This window comes from Paramormyrops kingsleyae, chromosome 19, assembly GCF_048594095.1.
Source record: "Paramormyrops kingsleyae isolate MSU_618 chromosome 19, PKINGS_0.4, whole genome shotgun sequence".
In the NCBI taxonomy this organism is placed as follows: Eukaryota; Metazoa; Chordata; class Actinopteri; order Osteoglossiformes; family Mormyridae; genus Paramormyrops; species Paramormyrops kingsleyae.
Window position 1 is genome coordinate 21,369,009 of NC_132815.1, and position 27,797 is coordinate 21,396,805.

Below are 27,797 nucleotides of genomic sequence, written 5' to 3' on the forward strand. Positions count from 1 at the left end.
AGTGAGTAAATGCTTTATTTCTTGTTATTCACTGTCTCTCCTTCAGAGGGCGCCTAAGAGACATGAATTCCACGTTTTTGTGGGTTTAGGCTTTGTGGAGTTTCTGTCCATTAAGATTACATTGTAATGTTTTGTGAGTTGATACCCATAGGACAGTAGATATCTTAATATGCTCAAAACCATGATTATTAGACAAGCACTTATCAGAGGTTCTTTGAATCGTTAATATCGTAATATTAATGAGGAAGGACTGACACGAAGATATTGATATCTTAAGTAGTGAAGAATACCACAGAAAATCCTTTGTCTTAATATGAAATGTGCAGTATTGCTAATTAGCCTGGCTGATCTGCATGCATGAAGATTCGTTTCTCTGCTGGTTCTTCACACAATGAGTCTGCCACACTCACCTCCAATGCCAGCTCCATGTACCACTGTCCTTTCGTCAGAGCTGAATCTAAAAAGCCCTTAGCGCTGAAATCTGTGCCTGTCTGCCTGCCCTGCCTCACCCAAATGCCTCCAATGCTGTGCCTCCACCTTCATGCCAACTAAGAACGAGGCCTTAATACGAGAACATGAGCAAACATCCCCTAGATATACAAATATTAGCTGCCGTTAAAGGACCATAACTGGCCAAATTGCATAGGGATTAAAAGTACTGGATTTTCATTTAAGAAAATATTTAGCCAGCTATAGAAACAAATACTATTAAGGACTATAGACTACAAGAATTTGGACATAATTTTGATTCTAGATTCCACTGAACAAATGGCTGGAAGAGCAGATGGGATGTGCATGCTTCAGCCGGTCACCTTGTTTTATAATATTTAGTGGATACTGCTATTCTAGAGAGTGAAAATAATAAGATTTGTGCAAAACACTTTTTAATTAGATTGATAGCAGTGTTTGCCCGATCACACCCCAACAGCCCTGATGGATCCTGGTAAAGAGAAGGGCTAGAACCTTCCGTGTTTGTCACATGCCCTGGTGCCACTCAGTAGTGTAAAAGCAACCTGAACGGGCCCGAGTCATGTCTGCAATGCCCCCCTCCCCCGTGACTGACCTCACAGCCGTGCACGACCTGTGTTCTCACTCTGCTTCTCTTCTCTGTCTCCTGTGCACGTCTCTGTTCCTCACCCTCCCTTACCTCACCGCATGACCCGCATAAACCTGCATGTCACACCCAAAACCCCGCCCCTGCCCCCTGGCCCCACCCCTGATGCTCACCACACGCGGCTGCATGCGCTGACCACGCCCCCAGGACCACTCGGGCACGCTGGGCGCAGAGGAGTTCAAGGCCTGCTTGATAAGCCTGGGCTTCGATATGGCCAACGACTCACAGGTATTCAAGAAATGTGTGGCCCCATTCGCTGGGTGCCCCGTTTAATCATTGTCTTGTTTTTTTTTTTTTTTTGTTTTCAATCCCTCCCCCATTCTCTTCTGTTTTATTTCCCCGAAACTGATATTTCTGTTTTTGTCTTCTCTACACTGAAAACTATGTAAATATTGCATATAAACTTCCCTCTATGACCCTTTCCTGTTCCTTACTGTTCTCTTTAATCCATTACACCTCTAAAATAAATCAATCCCACATCTCCTGTATTCCCCATTATTTTGTACTCCCTCATCTCTATTCCCTATTCTTTTGAGATCCCTCATCTCTCCTCTATTCCCTATTCTTTTGAAATCCCTTATCTATTCCCTATTCTTTTGCTACCATCTTGGATTGTTTGCCATACTTCATCCCCCCCCCCCCTTAGAAGAGAACAGGAATGATGGACGCCGATGACTTCAAAACCTGCCTTATCTCCATGGGTTATAACCTGGTAAAGCCGTGTTCTGAATGCCCCCTGGTGGTTGACTGATCCATCTCAGTCAGCTTGTATCTCTTAGCATACAATAAGTTATTTCTGTTATCCGGCCTAAATGGCCTAAAAGCAGGTGAGAGAGGCCCTTTGGCGGTTGATTATGTTAAACTGATGTTATCGATCTGCATAAATCTTTCTTTATCCATACGGTGGACAGTTTAATTGACTGTCTTGGTTCAGATTTATTTTTTTGTTTTGATACTGTTCAATATCTTTAGCTCCATTACTGTGCACTATGCGAAGGTTTATTGTTTCTTTTAACAGTTCAGTGTAAATGGCCAATCTGTAAGTACAATAAGAGCTTACAAAATCACATTATAGTGAGCGTTCTGTCTGTGAGTGTCGATAATGTGAAGACAGAGTAACAAACTCACTAACAAAAGTGGACTTGATGACAGGGCTGTGAAAGCACCCACTTCGTCACATTATTCCAAGGGGATGACAAGGCGGTTTGTTTTGTTTAAAGAGGCAGTTCAGTAATCTGAGACACCTAATGTCACTGGCTCCTCTTGATGGGTGAATGATCAGTCACTCCATGGGCAGAGTTTATCTAAGCTTTCTGAGTAATACACCAGTCGACAAGCAAACGTTTCACCAAACCACCGAGATGCCGTGACGGAGATCTGCCCAGCTCATTCTCAGCTCATTCCATTAACCTTTAAATACAAGTCATTCGGCATTGTGTAACACGGAACGTCTTTGAATAAAATGAAGAGCAGTCATGCTGAGTAGATTGTGTCATTGTTTTTAGCTGCTAAATCTGTCCCTAAATGCACGGAGATATAGGTTTTCACGTATTAAGAGCATACGTGATCCCCACAAGCGGAATCTCTCTCGCTCGTGTCCCTCACAGAGCGAGGCGGAGTTCGCACGCATCATGAGCATCGTGGACCCAAACCGGCTTGGCGTCGTCACTTTCCAGGCGTTCATCGATTTCATGTCCCGGGAAGCCGCCGACACAGATACGGCAGATCAGGTCATGGCTTCCTTCAAGGTGCTGGCAGGTGACAAGGTAGGTAATGATGCCCGCAGGGTGTCACGGGTGGATGGAGAAAGGCTTTAGCCAGATGGATAAAACTAAAGGAGAGCGGTAGGGCTAGATCTGGGAGTCATCCTTTACTGCTGCCATGGAAATTACCATTAAATGTATCTTAGCTATGATGACATGCACATGTTGAAAGAAGCTGGAGGTGGATGTAAGAGTGCTTTCATCATTGAACACCAATAACAAGAATCAGTTGCGCAGTGAAAGTATCTTCCAATAAGAAACTTATCTGTCCATTCATCTTCTGATGTTTTACTCTGAGGAGGCTAGCAGGGACATTCTAAAAGATTATTTTAGCGAGCTGGTATGTAGTCTGGAAAGTGTCTTTAGATAAGGATTAAGGATTAGTCACTGTTTCAGAGGAAAACAGGTGTCTCACGGTTAAAAACTCCTCTTAAGATGTCTGTTCTTCTGCATCTCAACATACTTCAGTCATTCAGTCACTCTTTCCATATCTAAAACTTCCGTTTCCATGGATTCTGGAGTTTTCAGTTTGCACATTGGTCGCCAATCTGCAAGCGAGAACACGCCGTGCTGATACCCTCATTAGCACAATACATTTCAGTGCAATGATGATTTTATAACAAATATTTTATTATTATTCCATAATTATACAATTATTCAGACCATCTGAGTACTTAGCTAGTGTGAGACATTGTTAGGGGATTATTGTGAATTCAAATTTTGTAGTGAAATAGTCAAAAAGTAGACTAATAATTGACAGAGGAAATGTTTTAAACAACAGAGGAGTTATAATAGTCTAAGATACACACATGAGTTTGCTCAGTGAAGCCATGAAAGTTGATGGAAAATGAGGGATTTAACTTGTGGAAACATCAGCTACAGACAAAATTACTACCAAGATGTTGACAGGAGGAGACCTACAAATTACACAAGCTGCCTTTAATTTACTCCCAGACTGTCAGAATGCTTATCATCTTATGTTCCACAGAACTACATCCTGGCGGACGAGCTGCGCAGGGAGCTGCCGCCAGACCAGGCAGAGTACTGCATTGCCCGCATGGCACCCTACACCGGGCGCGATGCTGTACCCGGCGCTCTTGACTACATGTCCTTCTCCACTGCCCTGTACGGGGAGAGCGACCTCTGAACTCCTCCTGCACACCATGCCTGCCGACTCAAGCTCGCCGCGCCCCCGCCACTGCCAGGCCATAATAATCCTGCACCGTGACAAGCCAACATCCCCAGCCCACTGAGCACGTTTTTGGGTTTTTGTACGTGTTCCACCTTATCTCTGCTCCCTACCCCCCCCCCCCCCCCACTTCTCCCATCACTCTTCAAGTTTACAAAAAAAGGGGAGTGTACTTTTTTCTTCTGAAAAAAAAGTAACATATTTTATTATACAGAACAAAAGGTATTTTCTCCAGCTGATTTAATGAAAATGGTAAAATAAATAAAAAATATTGCTACCAGTGGTGTGGTTGTGACTTTTTCCTGGTTGTCTTCTGGGTCCGAACATTGTCTAGTCATAAACACACCAACAAACCTTATGTCATATGGTAGAGGACATGTCCTACATGCATCTTTAGTAATGAACCAGTTCCTGCATCAAAACTGCTTATTGCTTTACACATTACTCTGACCTCTGGTTTCGTGCATTTCATTAATATTAATTTTTGAATTAATACCCATTAATATTGCTTATACAGATCCAGCAATACTCCACAACCACTTGTCTAATCCAGCGTCACGGCGCAAACAAAAGTGATAACGCTGGGCACACACTGCAGTGGATACCGTCTTATAATGCTGGCAATTTAGAGACGCCACCTGGAGACGACGCCAGTGTGCCTGGATGCGGTGACATGCAAGTGATGTAGTGGATGCTTCAGGCTACGCCGCTAGCTACTGGGCACATGCCGCCTCTTTTTTTTTTTTGTCGTTCCAATTATTCGTGATTCGGATCACACGATAATTAAGCATTATTTGACGCACTGCAAATGCAAATTCGTTTAGCTAAAGACGACTAGATAAATATATGACCAGAAATGTTTTCACAATTGTTGTCGATAATTATATCGATTTGAATATTTAAAGTTGTCATTTAAAATTCATCGTTAAATTAGGTGGGCAGCGGTGTACTAGCAGACTACACACCGCATACATTTGTACCTGAGGCAACAACAGCGCTGCCTGAATGTAAATAGTACATTAGGCAATCGTATGACAGAATACAGAAATAAGTATTATTACATAATATGTTAATTACCAAATGTGCTCATCATAAAGTTTTTTAATCCGTTTATTTCGAGAAAAAAATATGATACATTAATGGATAGCATCGGGCAGCAGTTCAGGCGAAGGACCTCTCGGTAGTAATGCGGAAGTTGGAGTTTGTGGTATTTCCTCTGGTCTCTAATGCGGGGCCAACTGCAATAAATGCGTATCGGGAAATATTTCTTGTTTGAAAAAACATCCATTCAGCAAGCCAGATATAAAACACTGTAAAATGTCATCGGAGGAGTTTGAAAAATTGCACGAAATCTATAAAAGTCTTTATGATGAGCTGAAGTTGATGCCGGACAGAGCTGCGCGATGTCACGGAGGTACCATCTCATCTTATTATAGAAATGAAGTATGTGGCGGAGATGTAAACATGCCATGTGAATTGGCTATTTGCGGTTATAATGATGGCACCTTGGTCAATTATCGTCGTAATCATTGCATGATTGCCAAAAACTGCTTTGGGATTGCGAGCCCTTGTCGCTTCTTCCTAGACAGTTTCAGTATCATCAGCATAAGTTTAATAAGTTTAACATTTGTATACGTGACGCTGCTTCGGATCTCCCGATTTTATTGTCACCTGAAACTGTTTCTTTTGTAGCTGTTGTAGATCGACAACTAATTAATGCAATGATTAGTTTTTGTTCTGGTATAAACGTTGTTACTGCGCAGGTTACCTACTTGAAATTAGGTTTTACTTCAGTCTGTAAAATAAAGGAGGTTTTATCCTCTCTGGACGCGGTAATAAAATGCTCGACTCCTAGTTAAAACTGTTAAAAAAAAAAACAGTAGGGATCCAGCGCAGTTGTTGCTTGAACCCCTAAATACTGTCATACGTTATTTACGTTTTGTTTCAGAGGAAAGGAAGAGGTTGGTCAGAGACTTTGATGAAAAAGTGGGAGAAGCAGAGGAAATGGTATATTAAAATTTGTACATATTCGATTTCAGTCCTCTACACTGTTGTTATTGTAAGGGTCGGTCCTAATATGCCTGCCTTGTGACTGCAGCTGCAGGGTATGGATAAGGAGCTGCGTGTAGCGCCCTCCTCCTTTCGCAACTCGATGTCGGCGAAGCTGCGCCTGTATCGCAGGGACCTGGGCAAGCTACAGCGCGACATGAAAAGCTGCGAGCCGTCCCTGGGCTTCTCCGGGCGGCCAGGGGAGAGCGGCCACGGCAGCTATGGCATCTATGCCTCGCAGAATGAGCAGAGTGTGAGTGCCAGTGCCGGATTCCTCTCCGCGGCCTTCCCACAAACTGCGGCCGAAGCCGCGCCACAATGGCCTTTTCATTTTTCCAGTGATTGAGGAACTTGTGACCAAAATATGCTTATTTAAATCTTCATAAGGGAGCCTATTCCAATGTACTTAAATTGAACTTCATCCTTTTTGGAGATTCAACTTTTGTGAAATCTGTGGCCTGTACTACGAACCGGGGTTGCTGGCTTATCGGGTAACTTGTCGGATTTAAGGTACCACAGTTTAAATGGACTTCATATTCATTCACTTACATTTCGCCCAGACTACCTTAAATCCGACAAGTTACCCCGATAAGCCAGTAATCCCACTTCGTAGTACAGGCCCCTGGTGTCCAGCTACTCCAAAACTTAACCAAGGGTTGCCAGCTCTTTACCATACAGACTATTTATATTGTAATAAAACCGTTACATACATACAAATATGTGTGCAGACTTGTCTCGAATTGAAAATCTCACTCCAGCCCACTGACCAAAGTTGGCAACCCTGTTAACCTGTGATGTTTTATGTATTGCTGAGCCCTGATACACACACCATTGGCCATCAGCTAAGCACTGGGAAAATAACCGTGTGTCTTTGCTTGTCCTGATTCAGCTTGTCTCTGTGTGATAGACCCAGGCACAGTCCCATCGTGCGCTGCTCCTCCAGGGTACGGAGTCCTTGCACCGCGCCACGCAGAGCATCGAGCGCAGCCAGCGGATCGCCGTGGAGACAGAGAATATTGGCAACGACATCATCGAGGAGCTGGGGGAGCAGAGAGAGCAGCTGGACCGGACCCGTGACCGGGTCAGTGGGTTAGCATGTGAGGGGGAGGTTAGGGAGACGCGTGACATCATCATAACCGACTGTCCCCTGTCACACAGCTCATTCACACGGGGGAGAACCTGAGTCGCAGTCGCAAGATTCTGCGTTCCATGTCTCGGCGGTGAGTGACCCTCTCAGCTGCAGGCTGTCCTCTCAGCTGCAGGCTGTCCTCTCAGCACCCTCATCTTTCCGCCATTTTTTTATACTGTTAAGAAAAGTACTGCACTTAATTCCTGTATTTCATCGTCTTCATATGTCTCATGTGTCCCTTAAGGACAGAATTATGGGATAGATTAGCCCTTTGATTCAGTTTCCCAAAGCCATTGTAGCATTTGGCTATCGCCTGTGGCCGTCGTAGCACTACGCTTCTGTAAGATGGTTCTTCACCCCCCAGCTTTCCTTATTCTGACATGCCGCCTCTCCTTTTACTGCCCCCTACAGGCTCATGACTAATAAGCTCCTTCTGTCAGTCATCATTCTCATGGAGCTGGCCATCCTGGGAGCTGTCGTCTACCTCAAGTTCTTCCGCCGCTAGGAGGGGGTGTGTCACAACTAAATGTGATGGGTTGCACAGCTGAGCCACTCTTCTGTATGATGTTCCTCACCCACCCCCCGCCCCACCCTTGCGTTCCTTAATTTGGCAAAGAGGTTGGATGGCCCAGCACAATATGCCCCCCCCCCCCGAAAATCCTCCTTCATACGTGTTTCCATGACTTCAGAGGAGCGGGCAGGGGGAACCGATGGACTGCCAGAGCCATGTGCTTCTGGATTTCTGACTACAGGGGGAGCATTATTCCAAGCTGGTTTTTTACCACCTATGATGTAGACGCATGAAATGGGTGGCTGACTGGTGCTCTTACAGCGACTGGGGAATGAAGTCCCCCTTCCCCCTTATCCTTATATCGCCTGTAAGTGCCAGAATTTGCTGCCGAGCACAGACAGCGCCCCCTAAAGGTGTGGCTGTCTTGGTGTGCCCGCACAGCCCCTAACTCCCCCCCCCCCCCCCCCCCCCTTTCCCAAATGACTGTAGCTTCTGTCAACTCGAGCAATACTGTAAATACGGAGATGTTAATGTTACAGAGACACGTGATAACTTATGATTCGATATAAAAGGCACTAATGAATAACTAACTTGCATTTTCTTTTAAATAAATTCTGTCCTGTGGGGTTACCTGTAACTGATTGATTTTGATTGATAGTGGCATCATTTGAAGTCTTTTGCTGAGAAAACATGGTACGGAGCGCAGTTCTGATCTGTCACGAGTGGATTTTGTGAACGTGTTAATTATAAGGTGATTTTGAAGTACTGTAATCAGAGAGGTAACGGTGATGTAAGACACTCTGCTATGTAACACATGCCGGCTAGTGTTTTTTTTACCCCGTCAGGCAAAACATTCTTCACCCGTTTGCTAGTTTCTTTGAAGACTTGCTAGATATGTCAGTCTTTCCACTTTTGGGTTTTTCCTTTTGGGTGCCTTGCAGGGTTGTTTATACAGCATGTTTATAACTAAACTCTACTGTTATGATTTGCATCGCTCAGTCCTTACTGCACTGCGGGGCTGGCTCACTGGGTTTGGTGTGACAGGCGAGTCGCTGCCATCCCACATACCATCAAGGACGGCGTGCCCTAGCGCTGAGCCCTCAGTCACACATCACGGGCGAGATGGCGATGCCAGTTTGCATAGCCGTGCGGCTCTGGAATGAAGGACATTCATGTGACATGGAAGAGAACGTTCAAACTTTCACACACACGCAGCTGGGGTCAGCCTTAAGCCCTCCCGCACGGCGTTCCCCGCTCGCCGAGTGCTATAAGCACTTCTCGTTAGGCCATCTGTGGATGAGAATGACAAGACACAAAAGCATGCGTTTGCCATAAATAGTACGGGCTGATGAGCGCTACTCCGCAGCCCCGGATCACATTCCCCACATGGGAGGCCGGCCGGCCGGACCTGGACTCCACCCAGGTTCAGTCATTCCACAGCAGTGATTTTTACAACGGCTCCGCACCGCTCTGGATGGAAGACCCCTCTGAATGTGTGCGCTCCATAAACAGGTGTGGCCCGGCAGTCACTGTTATCCCCGAATTTGATCAATAAGTAGAGGTCTGCACAAGACAGAATTTTAAATCCCGCCCACAGCCATAAGATTCTGTTCCACTCCTGCAGAACTTTGTCACATTTTGTCCAAATCTAAGGAGAAATACATTTTATTTCATTATGCTTATTTTCAGGTTAGGAATAAACCTGTAGCCTCAACAAATGGGTTAAATTCAGTGTTTAACAGTGAAAAGAGGCCATGATTCACACACAGTAGGCTAGTCACACATGGGCATGTTTTACCGCCAGTGTTTGCAGTAATAAAATCCACACATTTGTTGTGGTTTTATCTTTCATTCCACTTGTCACTTTTTTTGATTTGCTTGCATTTGCAGTGAATGTCAGTGTAATCTGGCCTCCCGGAACCGAACACACAGGGCCCTTAAGTGCTAGACTTGTTCCCGGTGTATTACAGCACTTTGCTGAATTTGTCAAAACGAGCAAAAGGCAAGTTGTTCTGGTCTCTTACCATGGGAAAAAAATGCCAAATATCTGCTTTCCCTTACTTAATTTGACAATGATATTCACCTTTGCTTATGCCGGCACTTACATCGTCAGACGTTAAAGATTTTCGTGCTCTGCCGTCATTAATGTGGTGCTCACAAGAGTGACGAAGGACTTTCAAAATGCTAACGTCATTGCAGAACGTCCAGGACAGGCTGGCTGCATAGAAACCAAATTCGGCATAGTAGCCTATTTTCTTTCATTCAGTGAAAATTTTAAAGTAACTTTCTGTTCACTCACGAACTTCAATAAGTTTGATAAAATAACAAAATATATATTTGAACAATGCTTATTTTAATTCATTCTGTGGGACCCTGCGAGTTATTTCATCATCAGTTACTTCCCACCCACTCCTGCATTCAAAAATGCCGCATTCCAGGGCCGCAGGAATGCAGACCTCTGCTGTCAACCAAGTGAAAGTATTTTTATTGATAGGTGACTGTGGCCATTTTTAACAGTTAACATCCATTTTCTACACCTGATTGTCCTATGCATGGCCAAGGGTCTATGGCCAAGGGTCTGGATGCTATGGGGCACAAGGCAGAGACTAACCCAGGATGGGGTGCCAACCCATCGCAGGGCACACACGCACTCCATTCACACACATTGACACTACTACTGATGCCTAATTACTTTCATTAGTCTACGAGGTAAAAGTCTAGAGAATTCAATTTTTTATGAACGTATTATCTATGATCAGGTGACCCATAGCTAATGATTCATCCAAAAAGCTTATAATCCCAAATTCCTTTATTCTTGCTTGCATACTTAGAAATGTGTCACAAGGAGGTTTTAGTGCTGCTAAGCGTCTTACCAAAAGCCGTTTCGCTAAACACCGCCTGGGTTTGACCTACCTTGTGTAAGTGAATTGTTAATGTTGTAGCGATCCAGTTCAATTCAACAAAATGTGTCATAATTCTCACAAATTTTATTGCAACATGATGACTTTGCTAATCAAAGAAACATTGTCACTCCTGAAGAAGATCTATCTGGACAATTATTGCAATCTCGACAATGTGTTTTTCTGTCAGGGTTCCCTGTTCGCAACAAAGGCCGAACTCTTCCAACAAACACTCATACTGGTTTTATTCTCGAGCGTACACTTCAGAGGTAACCAAAAGAATTCTCTTTTCCACAAGCATGAACGAAGAACTAGTCTGTTATGATACCTGAATACATAAACTCAACAAGTACTGTTCTTTTTTACCTGTCTGGTCTAAATTTAAAAAAAGGGCTTTCTTACAAAAAGGACTTCATCTGCATAGCTGGTCATGTCTTGCGGTGCTGAAACACCAGGGATAAAGAAGTCAAACTAACAGACCCCAAGGAGACTCAGCCCAAGGAGACTCAGAGCTCAACCATGGCAGACTCCTTGGTGGTAGGCAGTCATGACAGTCGAAGCGTTCCAGCAAGCTCATTCCTCCCATTCTTATCCTCTTGGCAAAAACAGCCTCAGCGAGCGTGTGGCACAAACGCGTGTGGCGCCTTTTCTGTTCCGCCGGACCCCTCGGCCTTCTCCGCGATGGAGGGCATTTTCCTCGCTTCGTTCTGGGACGGCGTTAGTCTTGAAAGCATGCTTTGGGATTCAGCTCTGTGATCTACCAGGATTAGGAAATACAGAACGGGCATCTCTGGTAGGGCTTTGTATTAGTTTGTGAGAGGTCCTTCATGCAGAAAAAAAATTAAAAAGGGAAAAAAAAGATTCCAACTGGATAAAATTATATTAAAAGTGCTGATAAGATGGAAGCTGGAGATCCTAATGGCACGTGTCTCTCAGTTTACAAAGGTCTGCCTTCCAGGGAAACCACCACATTTCCTCCCAGCTTCTCCGCCAGCGTGGAGCGGTCCTGGATGTCATCTAAACCATTCACCTGCCACTCATGCTTGATGCCTGGATGAGGGAGAGAGACCAGGAACTGTAATGGCAACAGGAAAGGGTCAAAGGGCATAGTCAGCACCAGCGTAGCAGACACACGGCCAGATGGGGACAGAGGCCTTCTTGGCAGGTGTGGGGCACTAGCAATCCCCCCCCCCCCCCCCCCAAGCACCCCCCACGGGAGGCACACCTGCAGTCTTTAGCCTGTGTGGGGCCTCTCTTCCCCAGCAGAACAATGGCAGACATCACATGACACAGCTCAGACACAATGTGCAGCATGACCTGTATTTCACCACAACGGGCCCCCTGGGACTTCCCTCGCGAGCAGAAAGACAATCACATCCTATTAGTTATATCGTACTGTAACTTCCCAGGCATGTTCACACAATAATGAGTACCCACATGAAGATGTATATTTAAGTTAGAAAAAGTGAGCAGATCAATGTGGACAATAAAGTACAATGTATAATTGGGCAGTATCAAATTCTAGTATTTTGATATCAGATGGGGGGGGGGGGGGCACTTGAAAATTCACCCATAATGGGAGTGGATTTGATGACTGAGACCACCCACCCCTCCTTGGCAAATACTATCGCCAAGATTCCAAGCCTAGTAGAATGTTTAGATTGTGTTGAAAGCTTATTATGGAGTTGGGGAGGGCAGGACTGACCACATGGGGGAGCCCTGGTTAGCAGTTCAAGTGAATCACAAAGTATCGAGTATCCCACAATTTAAGGATGACAAATGGCTGTGGACAGGAGCAAGTGAAGCCGCCCTCATGTGGGAAATACCACGCCGGCTCGACCCATGACGCCACGGCTCTGTGTCACAGCAAAGCTCTAACCAAGCAGTCAATGTGGGCTGCAAGCTTTTCGGGAACCTGGACCATTTCCCATCCAGGTCCCGAGACTGCACTTAGCTAAGAAACATCCCCGGATATCCAGTAGCTAAACAACAGGAACATTCCTCCATAGTTACTTTTCAGGAAGACTCATCCCTATAAATCTCTTTCAGACACAGCGGAAGCGCTCCGGGAGCGAGCTCACCTGTGAACTTTTTCTTTATGGCGTCTTTGGAACTTGCATAGATCATCTTACTTTTTAAAGGGGCATTTTCAGGGGCCCTGTGAGGTGAGAGTCGATCATGAATGGAGACAGAACAGAAATCTCTAAAGCAGACCTATCCATCATCCACATTCTCTTTCAACGACCAAACGTAACGACCTCACCCAGGCAACAAACATACCAAAATATAAACACCAAGTCTTCCTTCTTTGACTCCTTTGTTTCGTATGTGGCGTCGTAGAGGCCGTAGCGGCAGTCGTTGAGAGGTAAAAGCTTCACGAACGAGGCGTACGGGTCGTGCACCGACTCCCCGATGTCACCAACGAGGATCTGTTTGTCCTCCTCCACAATTATCTTCTTCTTGTCGTCGCTGAGGCAGAACAGCACGGCCTTCTTGCGTTTTTTGACGTCTTCGGACGACGAGGACTTGCGCACCTTCATGTCATTGAACACCTTGATGACTTCGTCGCTCACTGTGACGCCCGAGGCCTGGTGGACGGGAGCAGCACAGCTGAGTTGGTGCTTAATTTCACACACAGTCGTAACGTAAAACGCCACATAACCTAGATGTGTTCTTTTTGTATCTAGGAAATACTATAACACAGGTATAAATCCAACCCACCCAAAAATGATCCAACTGCCCATCTCCCACAGGTCACGCCTTACTGTCATCCTCACCTATCCCCTTCACATAGTTAAGCATAAGAGTCAGAGCTGAAATAGCTCATGACCATAGCAGTCAGCCAGTGTCTTAGGGAGAGTCTTCCTCTAACCCGAACTGTGAATATAACACTGAGCGCCCTTGATTCTATCCATAACACTATATCCACAGCAAATTCACTGCTTGACATCCCTCAGAGTATCTACTTTTGCTGCCTGGTTAGTCTATTTTTTAAGCTTCTAAATAACCAGTTACTATCTTGGCAGTCAAATTTATTTTATATATAAATGACATTGTGCTCTGCCGATGGGTGTGACTTTGGGTGCCATGTTGAGGTAAATTATTAGTAAGAACCAAGACAAGTCAAACTCTTAATTACAAGTGAGGACGGTATGAAACGGAGTGACGAGTCTTTTAGGCGTCTGTCAGTAACCGAGCCTAGTTAATACACACGTGGTATTTTTAGAAGGAGGGGAAAGCATTGCATTTATCAAGGAAAAGCGCAGTGACCAGAGCGCGGATGGTGCGGCTTGCGGGGGCGGAGAAACCGCAGACCGCCTGCCGATCGCCGCAGGGCAAGCACCGGCTCTCACCAGCTGTTTGCCGCCATAATAATAATAATAATGATGATAATAATAATAATAATGTAAAGGTATATAAAAATCATTATACACAAATATAAAGTTTCATATAGAATCATTACATCAGTACTGATATAAAGGATTTAGGCGAAAAAACATTTTTATTAACTTTAGTTATTATGACTCTGGACCCGTTTACTCAGCTAAAATTAGGTTAAAATGGCCGCCTGAGGGCTTAAGAGGCCCGAGGTGCATATATGTGAACACCGATCCTAACTTTTAATAATGCACATTCCCGTTTATTTCGGTGCCTTTCAGGGTCCCGTGACACCCCGCCGGCCGCTAATGCGCGGCGCCTTTAGGATGATCAGCCTGATAAAAGCGCGCAGTCCCCTGCGGCGGAGCGCCTGCTTACCATGATTCCCGGAGACCGGACCGCTGTTAGGAGCGCAGTGCACGGATCACGGCGGTAAACTGGGAATGCATGGGGGGTGGGGGCGGGAGTGGACGCGTGTGACAGCACCGCCCCACGAGCACGTCGGAGTGTGCGACACCCCCGCGTGCGCGCACGCACGCACGCGCCGCCGCCGTGTCACCCTGCATGGGTCACTCCGCTAGTGGTCTGACCCTTGGAAACGGCGCCGGCGTAGCACACAGGTAACGGCATGTGCTGGCTTTCAACTGAACGTACAACACAGATCAAAGAAGAAATATGGTTGAAAATCTAACCACAACATATTACTCACTTGTCACTACAGTCACTTTAATACAACACTGCAAATGGTTGCAGCACCCTATATATCTATCTATCTATCTATCTATCTATCTATCTATCTATCTATTATTGGTCTGTTTGTCTATCTATCTATTTCATGGAGACTGGTCGAAGAAACAGGAGCAAAAATGTGAAGAAATATATGTAAAATATCACAATGTGTGTATTTGGTTTATTGTTTGGTGATCCCTCCTTGCATTTTCATATACTGCTGAGTAAAGTCTGTGGAGGATTATGCCTAATAAAGTTCCTGCTGAATGTCTGTCCAGCTTTTGTAAATATTTAGTTTTCTAAGTGCAAATAATGCACTTATTGGCTTGTGAGTAGATTTTTAAAAGTTTTTTTTCTTTTATGAACATTCAACATTGGTCCAAAGTTGGAAAGATCTTGTTTTTTTTATACTTAGTAGTTATTTCAGTGAAAGTAGTACAGACCAGGCTCTTCCTTCTTACATGCCACGTCTTTTTATCCTTTGTTGTCTTTATACTTGTATTGAAGGCTATTCCTTATTCTATATTATATTACTGTGTTTTATTAATCTCTATATTTTTGGTATTTTTAAGCTGTGTTGTTCTATTCTTGTACGGTAAGAGTTGACACAATAATTTCCCTCAGAATGAATAAAGTTTTCTTGTCTTATGTAAAATGTATACTGTAGTGTCACAATTATTAGAAAAAATGTGTATTTCTCCCCAAAGGAAATCAAAAAACAGGAAAAGGTCACACAATCCAGCAAATTCTTCATGAGATCAATTTATTGACAGAAATTACAAAAAAAAAGTCATCCTGTGAAATAGATGTGTAAGAGGCCCTGTATAACTTAGTGGTTTAACTCTGCAGGCGGTTGATAACAGGGCTAGTCAAAGCCAAAGCTAACTGCTAACCTATACCACTGATCTCTCACCGCTCTCCGTTGTTGATACACTGATATTACAGGACCTTAGCTCTGAATATGGCCGTCTGCTGAATGAATGAGGCAGGAATGTGAAACGCAAAGCACTGACTATTATCCAATATGGCTGCCACCAGTCCTGAGATTCCTTCCCCCTACACCACCCACACTATCCGTGAGAGGGCACGTTCAGTAGGGAGGGTAGAATGTCAGTCATTCCCTGCCTGCTCGATTCAGCCCCCCTGCCCGAGGTGTAGAGGAGCTGGGGGTGACGGTCTGCGGCTGTCACAACGCACACCAGCCTATCCCAGCACGGGGTAGGTGGGAGAGGAGCGCCGCAGGATGGTGGCCATTTTCACGCGACGCCCGCTGCCCCGTACACTGGACGCGGGGCCCTTCTGGTCAGTGCGGACCCTCCCCATTTCATACACCGGGACGGGGCTCGCCCGGCTTCCCCTTATGCCATCACATTGCCGCTGGCACTCCTCGCGTGTGGGGAAGTTGTTGGAGTTGCCGTGGCAACCGCCATACCAGAAGTGGGAGCAGGTGCCGGTGGCGGGGTCGTAGTGGTAGCGGGAGGACCAGTTGCTGCAGGAGCCGGGGCTGCGTGGCAGGGAGCAGATAGTCTGCTGATCTGAAAGCAGATGTTATGATGCACAGAGTGAGACGCTTCCAGTGATGCCAGTGACGCCTCTCACTGTTAACAGGCCTGCCGTTAATTCTCTGCCGAGACCGGGGGCTGGTGACGCCTCTCACTGTTAACAGGCCTGCCGAGACCGGGGCTTACCGGCTTTCACGCGGCTGTGACACCCCTCCCCGCGGGAGCCCAATGCCCAGGTGACCTGGTCGGGGCAGCAGCCATAGGTGCTGGTGTGACAGTCACCTTTGGACTCACCCCGAGGCTCAGAGAGGTCCTGATGACAGGTGGGAGAATGAGACGGTCAGGATACTGGCAACACGATGTTCAGTTCCAGTCTGGTTTCTGCTCTCTGGCCTCTGAATGCAATCGGCCCAAATACTGAACAACAGCTACTTAGAGGTGTTCTCATGGGTACCTGACTTTATGTAGATATGCACTCAGTTAAGTTAATGTTGAAAATATCAAGATAAAAATACAGAAGGTTGCTCTTTATCCAGTCATGGATTTTAAACAGAGACAGAACTGGAACCACTGAGTCACTTAAATACTTGCGGTACACTGTCAGAAAAAACGAGTACCTTTGCTTGTCACTTGGGCTGTACCCTCAAGGGTCTGCCAATTGTACCCTTAGCTGTAGGTAATTGTACCTTTTAAGATACAGAAATGGACTCTGAGGAACATTTTTGTATCATTGGGGGTACATTAATGCTGTTTGTAGCTTGGGATGTTTCTCAGAGCACATTTCTGTACCTTAAAAAGTACACAAGCCAAGGCACTGATTGGTACTGTTTTTCTGACAGTGTAGCAAATTGTAGTGTGACTGGGAAGGTCGCATTTACAGCACACACTGCTGGAGATGCACATTTCTAGATTTTTCCCAGCATTTATATCAACACAACAAAAGCTGGTTTCTTTGGAAAGCACTGAGCCAGCTTCTCCAGGCTGATCACACACTGAGTGTAGCCTGAAGTCTTACTGGACCAGTGGGCATTCAGAGATTCAGAGAGAAGAGAAAGTTGCAGCAGTCAGAGAGGATGGACCCTCACAACATCAGTGTAGACGTCCTTCTTCAGGCAGCCCTCCCTGCTGGGACCCTGGGCTGCAGTCATGCCATCTGGACAGCACCCATACCTGCAACAGCCCAGCCCAAGGTGGTCATACTTATAATGCACACAGAGTGGCAGTGCGGTGGAAATGATGGACACTGTGAAGGTTCCTGGGACTTTGGATACAGCATGTATCTTTATTGCATAGTGCCTTTGATTCTCTGGGAACACCAGTTGGATGGATGGATGGACAAACTGATACATCCACAGTAATTCTTGATATTCATTCTTCCATTTTGGTTAAATCTTCTGCGTTTCTGTGACTACCTCCAATTTTATTTATTACATAAAAACATACATACATCCAACCATCCATCCATCCATTCACAAGCGCAGAAACATAACATATATATGCAGTATCACCCCCTACACATTGTGGTCCACCCCCTCCCCCTACCCTCCGGTTACATGCACCCAGAGACGCAGCTGACGGCTACCTGCTCCTGGAACACAGATCAGATGGGCAGCCCTCCCCATACAGGCCCCCAGCCTCAGTCTTCCCGTCGGAGCAGCATCCGTAATAGGACTGGCTGCAGTGTGTGCTGCCGATGGCGCCGAGCGGATCGAGCACAGCGCTCACGACGGACACCTTCGTACGCTCCGGACTGTAGACTGAGAGTACAGAGAGATACAGGAGGCCAGTGTCTGTTTCAGCCGCTGGTTATACTGTGTTTAGCTGGCTGATCTACAGTGCAGATCTGAGTGGAACCATCCCATGTGCTTCTGATTTACTGTGATATCCTTTATCCCTCACTGAAGGTAACTGGAGTTAATTTAAGGACTGACATTACTGACGATCTCCCCTACAAGCAAACTAGCCTTTACACAGAAGCAAGAGGTTCCCCTTCACTGTTTCCATCCTGAAGTTCAGTAAATTCAGAACTGAATCAGTGATACGCTGAGTAAGGAACGACAGATACCCATGTAGCGGTCGTCGGGGCAGGGCGGCATCTGGCAGTCCTGCCGGGTGGCGGGGCGGGCAGTGTAGCGGGCACAAAGGGCGTCCTGCACCACCTGGCCGCCCGCCTTGTCATGGATCACGCAGGGCACCTGCCGCGTCTGAACGCCCACGCCGCATGAGGCCGAGCAGGGACTCCACTGCCCAGGCTCGTACCTGGGGCACAGACGGGGGGGGGTCAAGGGAGGTGGAGGATTTACACATTTCTACCACCAATCAGATTCTGCTGGCTCTTCTGTTATTCTCATCTCTGCAGCCCCCATCACTGGGAGATTGAGCAGCAATTTATCATTCAGGATATTAATACCGACAGGAGCCTAACCTGCATACAGGAGGAGCCAAACCACTTTAGCACAAATCTATTAGCATTACTAAAATATTATACTTTATATCCTTATTCGAGCTGTTTGGCCTACTGTCTAACATAAGCATTTCCCCTCATTTGCCATAGTAAGGACACATAAAAGTGACTGAACTAGTGAATAAAGCTTTAAATGATTTAATACAGTGGTACCTCAGAACTCTAACTTAATCTGTTCAGAATTCCGGATCAAATCCTAAAAAGCTAGAGTTCTGATCGAATTTTCCCCATAAGAAATAATGGAAAACCAATTAATTGGTTCCCACCTAAATATGTTTTTTTTAGCATTTAAACACAAAATGAACTGGACAAAACAAGAAAAGCATATACTGTACTAAACACATCTAAGCACATTTATAAAAATAGTAATTTTAAAGTAAGAAAATAAATGTATCCAAACAATGTGTAAAGTCAAAAAAAAAAACAATGTCTGCCCCGATTGTCCGCTCCTTCCGTGTGCCACGCCCCCTCGTTAACCCCGTGTGAAATCCCTGTGTGATCAGCTGTTTCTGGTTGTTGTCATTAATCCTCTGTATTTCCTCCGCGTTTCAGTTTGTTTCCCCAGTCCGGCCATTGTATTGTCCATCTGCATTTTGCCTGCCTTACCTGTAATTAAACCCCGTATTCCCCGATACCCTGAAGTCTGCGCCTTTGTCTCCGCTCTGTCCCCACTGGGCACGACAATATTATTATAATTAAATTAATTTAATTATCATTAAATTATTATTAATATTAAAATAATTAATAAGAAATCTTCATTTTTAAATGTATTTTATTATATAATAATAATTACTGTTACTGTCTATCATTGTCTAAATGTATTTTTACTGTCTAAATATATGTATTCAGCTAGTGTAAACATGCAGGATGCTATCACAGCGAATGCGAGGCTGAGACTGAAGCGTTACCCTTTGTTTCCGCTGAGAGACGTGCCGCGTGACTCATTTCCTCGCGTGTACAAGTTATCTTAGGTCGGTGTTCACGGTTTGACTTCTGAGATTCAGATCGAGTTCTAGGTCTTTTTTTTTCAAACTGGTTGGTTCGACTTTTAAGAAATTTGAGTTCTAATGTGTTTGAGAACTGAGGTACCACTTTATATTAATTTCCAGTTATGCTTCTTTAGTCAAATCTTGAGCTCTCTCACACCTTCTGCTCCTTTCTAGTGCTGAATTAATGCCCCGTCGTAGGACATCCACACTCACATGTACGTCCTGCTGCATTCCCGCACCTCACACGTGCGGTTGGTTGGGGGTCGCGCCATGGCGGAGCAAAGGTGTTCAGCAACAGCGAGGCCATTGCTGGTGCAGAAGACATGACGGGACTGGTAACCTGATCGGAGGTGTCAGAGGTCAAAGGTTACATGTGAAGCTCACCATTCATATAGTACTATACAATCGTTTGGACACCCCTACCCATAGAAACGTTTACTTGTACTCTTCTCTGCATTTTTGAATAATTATAAAGACATCAAAACTATAATATATCCTATATGGAATATCCTATGTGCTCTAATGAAAAAAGAGTCACACAAAAAGAAATGATTCAGGACTCAGACTCAGAAGGTTGTTGGTTCAAATCCCTGGGTCAGCAGAGTGATGCTACCAATGGAGCAAGACCCTTAACCCTAAATGCTCCAGGGACTGGCTGACCCTACTGTCTCCTCTACGCCACTTTCATGAGGGACACTATCATTCACCTTTGTTTGTCCAAACTTTTGACTGGTACTGAATGTATAAAAAATGTGAAACTTGTCCCAGAATATGCCAAACATTGACCTGTGCCTGGAAATTTACCTGTGCCAGAATTTGCCTGCACATTTAGCTGTGCATGATATTTACCTGGTCCGCACTCCGTGCTGCATGCAGACCAGCGCCCGGAGCTCCATGTGACCGCCACCCTCTGGCTGCCTGGAGGAGGGTACCGGTTGTTCTCCTCACCAAACCTGCTCTCCTGGATAATCAGCTGAGGCTGGGGATGGAAAGACAGCAAAGGGGAGCCAAAGAGATCAGTGAAAAGACAAAGCAGCTTCTAATGCCTGTGTACAAGTACACCAATGATTCTGTGTGTCTCAGGGACCATGTGACTCTCAGCCTGCCAATGGTAATACAGCACGGTGCCAACAGCGGGGACAGCAGAGGTCAGGTCAGTAACCCCATGTCATTCAGGTGGCTACAAGAATCCTCCTCTCCGTTGCCATTTGGCTTTCTTTATTTATTTTCTTTCCTTTCTTTTTCCAGTTCTGTAATACTCTCTCTAATGATGTTGTGATGTATCACAACACATACATGAAAAGCGCCTTGAGACGACTCTCTTGTGAAAAGGGCTATATAAAAATAAATTGAATTGAATTGAATTGAAGAGTTTTTGACAACTGAGGATGGGCTTCAGCAGAAGAAGCTTCTCCCCCTCGCCCCCTTGCTCTCTTCTGTCCCCTTCCCCCCTTGCCCCTTGCTCTCCTCTGTCCCCTTCCCCCCTCGCCCCTTGCTCTCCTCTGTCCCCTTCCCCCCTCGCCCCCTTGCTCTCCTCTGTCCCCTTGCTCTCCTCTGTCCCCTTCCCCCCTTGCTCTCCTCTGTCCCCTTGCTCTCCTCTGTCCCCTTCCCCCCTCGCCCCCTTGCTCTCCTCTGTCCCCTTCCCCCCTTGCTCTCCTCTGTCCCCTTGCTCTCCTCTGTCCCCTTCCCCCCTCGTCCCCTTGCTCTCCTCTGTCCCCTTCCCCCCTCGCCCCCTTGCCCTCCTCTGTCCCCTTCCCCCCTCGCCCCCTTGCCCTCCTCTGTCCCCTTGCTCTCCTCTGTCCCCTTCCCCCCTCGCCCCCTTGCTCTCCTCTGTCCCCTTCCCCCCTTGCCCCCCTCTGTCCCCTTGCTCTCCTCTGTCCCCTTGCTCTCCTCTGTCCCTTTCCCCCCTCGCCCCCTTGCTCTCCTCTGTCCCCTTCCCCCCTCGCCCCCTTGCTCTCCTCTGTCCCCTTCCCCCCTCGCCCCCTTGTTCTCCTCTGTCCCCTTCCCCCCTCATCCCCTTGCTCTCCTCTGTCCCCTTCCCCCCTCATCTCCTTGCTCTCCTCTGTCCCCTTCCCCCCTCGCCCCCTTGCTCTCCTCTGTCCCCATCTCCCCCTAGTCCTCGCCTCTCTCCCATTTTACGGCAGTCTGAGAGCAGCATTCCTGCAGCTGTTCCATCCACCTGGCAGACCCCCTCCACGCAGATGTCCCTGCGGCCTGGGTAACACGGGGTGCCGTCCACCACGGTGGGGCGGTGCCGGAAGAAGAAGTTCTCTCCTCTGGGGATGCAGTTCAGCTCACAGGGGTTTGCAGCTACCAGGATGATCACACACACACACACATAATATCAGACATAACACCATTGAACTGCATTCATCTATGTAAATACAGTATATGGCCCAGTATTCTGATAAACAGCTGCCTGGTCCCTGTATTAACATCCCTGTCCATTATCACATTCTTACCCAGACTGCATCAGTCTCCGCCTGTTTTAAAGCCCCCCATACCTCCATAATACGGCAGCCAGGTGTAGAACTTCCCATCGTAGTCTGTCCCATCAAATTGTGAGCACTGCTCCTCTCTGAAGTCCCTGGACCCCACTGGACACTCCTGCATTGACCACAGAGAGTCACTTCTAAGAGTGAACAGTCCTTCACTGCAAGCCATGCACGCTAAAACCAAACATGTCAAAATGATCAGCAAGATTTACTTTTTATAACTATAATTCTAATTGTTACTTTTGTCAGAGGGACAAGTTCTGATATTCATGAAATGATTAGTTAAATTTTAGTGTAAATATAGTAACCTGACTTGAAATTTGCATGGAGACACACTTGTATTATAAGCCTTGTCCACCACAGCATTGGGATATACTGTGAACTGTCACTGAGTGCCTGTGTGTGTGTGTGTGTGTGTGTGTCATACCTGCGTGTTACACGCGCGGTGATCCTTGGCAGCGCCCACACAGTTGTTTCTTCCATCTTGCCTGTCAGGACAAGGCAGAGACGCGAATCCCTGAATGCTGAATGTTTTACTGTCGGCAGCTTGTCTGCTGCTTCTTCACTCAAAGATCACATCGTATTATCAGTCAGTGCTGGGCAGCAGAAGCTGACTGCAATCAGCATGTGCACCAATTACAAACGCATACAGAAGCCTGGAAACGTTTAACAATGATCAACTTGGTCATGTGACCCACATCACCAACAAAATTAATGAAGGATCTCGAAATAAACCTGAGTAGAGATGAATTGGCAAGGGTTAATCTGTCGCCATCCTAATCTTCAAAATGTGACCAGTCCGTATTACAGTAACAGCAGTGCCAAGTGGTCATTGTCAAAGTCCTGTTGTTATGCATCTTATTCTGACCTGATATAACTGAAGACTTGGACAAAACAAAACATGTCTGAACATATAATCTAAGCCTATAGTTCCTCCACAACCCTTATATTGCTCCAAAAGAAATTACGAGACCTCACTCATTTCTTAGTTTATGGGTGTGTGTCTGTGAATGATCTATATTTTATTTGCAAACTGCAGCCTGGTTCTTCTCTGCTTCTCATTAATGAAGGGCTTCTTCCTTGCTTTATGGGACCTCAGTCCTGCTTCTAGGACCCTGATATGAACTGTCCTATCAGTGCACCTCACACCTGCACTTAATGTTTCCCCATTCCCTTTGAAGGTCACTTGATGTCATCCTCCGATTCATGAGAAACTGTCAGATAAGTTAACGGTCATCTCTGGCATTAGAAAGTCACTTCCGCCTTTTACTCGGCTGGTTTCTGGTCATTCCCGGTGTCTCCTGCTTCACCTTATTCTTGTGTACCGCTGTCTTAGATACTCTGAGCCTGGAAGCATCCTGTGTGTAGCCTTCTGCCAGCAGGACCAGAATTAAACCAGGATTAAAAAATGCAGATTTAAAAAAAATATATATATGAAGTGGTCTCTTAATTTTTTCCAGAACTTTATATTCCAGACTGCAGAGTCAAATGGCATTTTTAGTGACGCACTTTAACACCACTTGCATTAGTTTCCCATAATGCCAGCCATGGAAGCCAGACATCTGCTGCTAAGTGATAAACTCTGGATTTTTTTAATTTCCGTAAATAACTTTATAGCATAACACTCAATTACAGACCACCATATGGAAGACCACAAGTCAAAACATCACGCTAGAGTCTGACACGTCACCACCTATTGCCCCAGGCCTCCTGGGTGACTATGCTGGATAAAACACCCAAGCTCACATCTCGAGATCAAACCATGGTTCAGACCTGCACCAAGTCAACCGAAGGAGTTCAGATCAAGAGAGCCGAGTTCAGGCTGCTTCACAGAAACTCACTGGGAACTAAACCCAGGCATGAGGAACCAGCACTTACATCAGCATTAAAGGAAAAACAGCAGTCACCTTTCAGAAGATATATTGAAATTTCATACATTTTTAATTTACATCGAAAAAAAATGTGCACTCATTCCTTATAAACATTACTGGGTGAGTTTAGGTATTATGTAATATGTAAATTAAGAGTAAGACAATAAAAACGTAAAAGAATCTCTTCTGTTCTCCAAAAAGTTACTGATGGCTAGATGAGCGTCACTTCAGCTCCCAAACCTCTCTTTGGGCGAAATTCAGCTGTACCATATATTTATTAAATTTCAGCACCAGCTCATTTAATTAATTATTTTAATTGCTCTGTAGCCCTGTCTGCAGGTCGCTGATCGTCCGCAGCGGACTGACACATACCGAGCTTCTGGAGGTCACATTAAAATGCAGTTCATACCAAATGTGAACCAGAACAATGATGACCACATCAGTAAATCTGGCTCCCGTACAGAGTGTGAAAAGGGGATTTTCTAAATAAAACACTGCATTTATAAGCTGTGTGTTATGACCGCCTGGGAGTAGCCAGGTGTGCTCTCTACGTGCAGCGCAGAATTAAATTTTACACCTCCACTATACTTGAAGTTAGATAGCTCTGTGACAGTTCAGGGTAGAATATCACTTTACCATGGTACAAAAGAAGCCATGAGTGAATCTGAGGCTCTATAATGCGATCACATGTCCAGCGCTCGCAGAAAGTCTTGGGATGCTTGCTTAACTCTGTAAAATTGTTGCAAATTCATTGCTTTCATAACAAAAGTCCATTGACAAGCAATTTCAACAATATCTGCACACATTTTCCGCCCAGACATTTTCTTTTTATTAAGTGCTATGATTATTTTGACTGATTCAGTCAGTTTTTTTCTTGCCATTTTGCTGTTAATTGCAATTGTAGTCATTGGCTCCCAAAGGGATACTAAACACAAACGTTTGGTGCTTTATGTTATTGCAAAGGTGTTACTAATTAAAAAGCACCCACTAAGACTGCTTGTCAAGGAACTTTTTAACTTAAAGCGCCTCTTTTAGAACTATAATTTGGGTTTCAATAAATTTGTGGTATTTTTACTGAAATAAGCACGAGTCCTGTGCAAGGCTTTCTGTGAGCACTGTATTACTGGAAAAATAATGTATTTGGACGACTAAGATGAATGGTGAATGTATATGTGTATGTCGTGGATACAGGGTTTCACCATTTGATGGCCCCCCATGTGTGCGAGCTTACCTCTGCACGTTACACTGCCGGGTCCTCTTGGTCACACCGGTGCCACAGCTGCGGCTACACGGCCCCCAGGACCCCCAGGACTCATAGGCGAGGGCCGATGACACACGTGACAGAACACCCAACTGGACAAGCAGATAACCACACATGTATCACTATAGAGCGGTGGGTGGGGTTAGTGGGTTACTCCATTCTCATTAGTTAGTATTTAGTGATAAGTGGACTAATCCAAGCAGTGATTGGCAGGGTATGATAATCCCACACACCACATGCTTCAAGGTCTCGTTTCTCCCATCACCACCTTAAACAGCTTATGAGGTAACATCCATGCAGACATAGTATGTGCATATACTCCATGTATTCGTTTTCAATAGTTACCTATAACCATTAAACTGTGGAACAGTGAGAAGGAGTCCGGCCCACACATCCGAAACCATGAGGCAGGCAACACGCTAGAACAGATGCCAGTCCCTCGCACGCACGCACACATACGCACAGACGGACAGACAGACACGCACACACACACACACAGACACACACACAGACAGACACACACACACACACATGCATGCACACACACGCACAGACAGACAGACAGACACACAGACCTGTACTCATATCTTTATGGGGACTGTCCATTAATTTCTATAGGCAAAACCCTAATCTTAAAAATGACAACCTTAACCCCTACCCAGCCCTAACCTTAACCATAAATAAAACACGTCTTTTGGCATTTTTAGTTTTTTGATTGCAGTCACAGATTTTTATGGTCCCCACAATGTTGAAATTTATCACATTGTGGGGACATTTGGTCACACACACACATACACACATATACACACACTAAGGGCAACATTTACCTTACTGCATGTATCCACACTAACAGAGGGCTGGTGAACCTCTTATCCCCACAGTGCTAAGCACTGAATCATTCCCCCCCAAACCCCAAGCCCCCCATACTTTTGAATACATGTAGAAGAAACTGTACACAGCACATAATGGATAAAGGAGGGCTATTCATAGAGTCACCTGTAATTTTGGTTATTTTATATATTAAAGCATCCCTATATATTTTTCTTCCCAGAACTGAACGGTGTACAGCTGCATCAGGAATGACCTGACTGTCTTGTCAGAAGTGCATGTGCAGTAACTCTCAGCATGGGGTCGATGAAGGTCTCACTGCATCAGACCCAGTGGTGTTTTAAACAGCGTGCTGCTCACCTGAAGGGATGGACCAGGAATGACCTGGAGAACAGCCAGAGCCAGCAGGATCCTCATGCTTCACTGCAACACAAATGGCGTCATTACTCACGCTGCGAGAAACGATGGCTGTGGATCGCGACCTGTCACCACCTACCTGCCTCCTGCCAGGATCTTAGAACTTACACATTTTTCTGGTCTTGTGTTCTATTAAAACTTGACCAATGATTTTGGTCAGGATTTCAGGGCATGTTAGGAATAATTAGCTAAATTGAATAATTGAGAATTTGTTATTCTTTTTACTCCTTAGTGAAATCGGTCTGGGTATCACTGTAACATCTGTTAATGGTTGTATTGATAATTAAATCTGCAAACTTAGGATTTCCCATGCTGAGGTTCTTGGTTAATGATGTTGTTAGTATAAATGCAACAGATTTCAATTCCAAATCATTCTATACAAAGTTTGTTTGATGCTGATTCGCACATATTACGCTTTTTTACATTAAGAAAAGACATTTACAAGCATTAAATTACTAGCAATGTAAAGTTAGCCATTATCTATGGATATCCTGTACAACTGTAAAATACAACTTGACATTGACAAAACTATTATTGTAGTTCTGTTATTTCAATGTTTTAATAGTAATATACAATTACAGCAGCTGTTTAGTTTCGTTAATGACAGAATGAACAAAAGGAATTAAAAAAAAGAAAGAAAAATGAAAAATACATCTGATAAAAAGAATATTGTTATTGATATTATGAATAAATAAAGCCGTTCTGGCAGGTTTTTATGTAGGTAATATATGAGTATCACCATACCTTGTGCTGTTGAGCTTTTCCTGGATGCTCTCTGACCACCTGGTTCACAGCAAGTATGAACAACGGTTCTGGGTCCCTGGAGTTAATGCTCAGAAACAGCTTCACTGGGCATCAAGTGTCAGGTTACTTTTAACTCCTTCCAGACAACAGAGAAGTTATAGTCATTTAAATAGTACTGTACATTTCCAATGACTGGGGGATATATGACATATATATATATAAAAAAAAGACATATACAGAACACAATTCAATACCCAGAAAATTGATTATGTCATAATTATATATTTTAATCATTCGTTTTCAGATAGTTTTGGGGATTGAAAGGTATGGAAATAGAGATTTGGAGCAATACCCTGGATTTTGATGTCAGAGATTCATTGGATGTCAAATCTACCTGTAGGAATTTTCCTAAAAAGATAAAAGGGAACCTGACACACTTCTGGCAGTGTTACAGAAGCTCAGCT

At 45.1% G+C, this 27,797-nt stretch overlaps 4 protein-coding genes across 8 annotated transcripts in view; 2 read left to right on the forward strand and 2 right to left on the reverse strand.

Annotated features, from left to right (window-relative positions):
- Window positions 1-4,343, forward strand: part of LOC111859957 (alpha-actinin-1-like) — a 30,081-nt gene extending 25,738 nt beyond the window's left edge. For 2 of the 5 annotated variants that reach the window (XM_023843161.2, XM_023843160.2), the window contains exons 19-21: window positions 1,262-1,342; window positions 2,722-2,880; window positions 3,866-4,343. In XM_023843161.2, coding sequence (XP_023698929.1) covers window positions 1,262-1,342; window positions 2,722-2,880; window positions 3,866-4,024 — 399 coding nt within the window. In that variant the 3' untranslated portion in view covers window positions 4,025-4,343. Of the gene's footprint in view, window positions 1-1,261; window positions 1,343-1,760; window positions 1,827-2,721; window positions 2,881-3,865 lie in introns of all 5 variants that reach the window. The other 3 variants (XM_023843163.2, XM_023843162.2, XM_023843164.2) reach the window with 2 other exon arrangements.
- An 878-nt stretch (window positions 4,344-5,221) lies between these two features.
- On the forward strand, window positions 5,222-8,400 carry vti1b (vesicle transport through interaction with t-SNAREs 1B). Its single transcript, XM_023843170.2, has 6 exons — window positions 5,222-5,480; window positions 6,015-6,073; window positions 6,165-6,368; window positions 7,023-7,196; window positions 7,274-7,335; window positions 7,656-8,400. The coding sequence occupies exons 1-6, from the start codon at window positions 5,384-5,386 to the stop codon at window positions 7,747-7,749; spliced, it is 690 nt and encodes a 229-aa protein (XP_023698938.1). The 5' UTR covers window positions 5,222-5,383; the 3' UTR covers window positions 7,750-8,400.
- A 2,324-nt stretch (window positions 8,401-10,724) lies between these two features.
- LOC111859962 (cofilin-2) lies at window positions 10,725-14,542 on the reverse strand. The gene is made up of 4 exons (XM_023843171.2): window positions 14,412-14,542; window positions 12,936-13,243; window positions 12,737-12,813; window positions 10,725-11,705 (listed from the first exon to the last, which is right to left on the reverse strand). Exons 1-4 carry the CDS (start codon window positions 14,412-14,414, stop codon window positions 11,593-11,595), a joined length of 501 nt encoding a protein of 166 aa, XP_023698939.1. The 5' UTR covers window positions 14,415-14,542; the 3' UTR covers window positions 10,725-11,592.
- Window positions 14,543-15,508: 966 nt separating this feature from the next.
- On the reverse strand, window positions 15,509-27,469 carry paplnb (papilin b, proteoglycan-like sulfated glycoprotein). The gene is made up of 13 exons (XM_023843142.2): window positions 27,334-27,469; window positions 26,533-26,595; window positions 25,315-25,436; window positions 22,640-22,700; window positions 22,222-22,324; window positions 21,897-22,027; window positions 20,567-20,696; window positions 19,931-20,057; window positions 18,330-18,523; window positions 17,847-18,021; window positions 17,350-17,434; window positions 16,451-16,577; window positions 15,509-16,297 (listed from the first exon to the last, which is right to left on the reverse strand). Exons 2-13 carry the CDS (start codon window positions 26,587-26,589, stop codon window positions 15,966-15,968), a joined length of 1,644 nt encoding a protein of 547 aa, XP_023698910.2. The 5' UTR covers window positions 26,590-26,595; window positions 27,334-27,469; the 3' UTR covers window positions 15,509-15,965.
- Window positions 27,470-27,797: the final 328 nt, after the last annotated feature.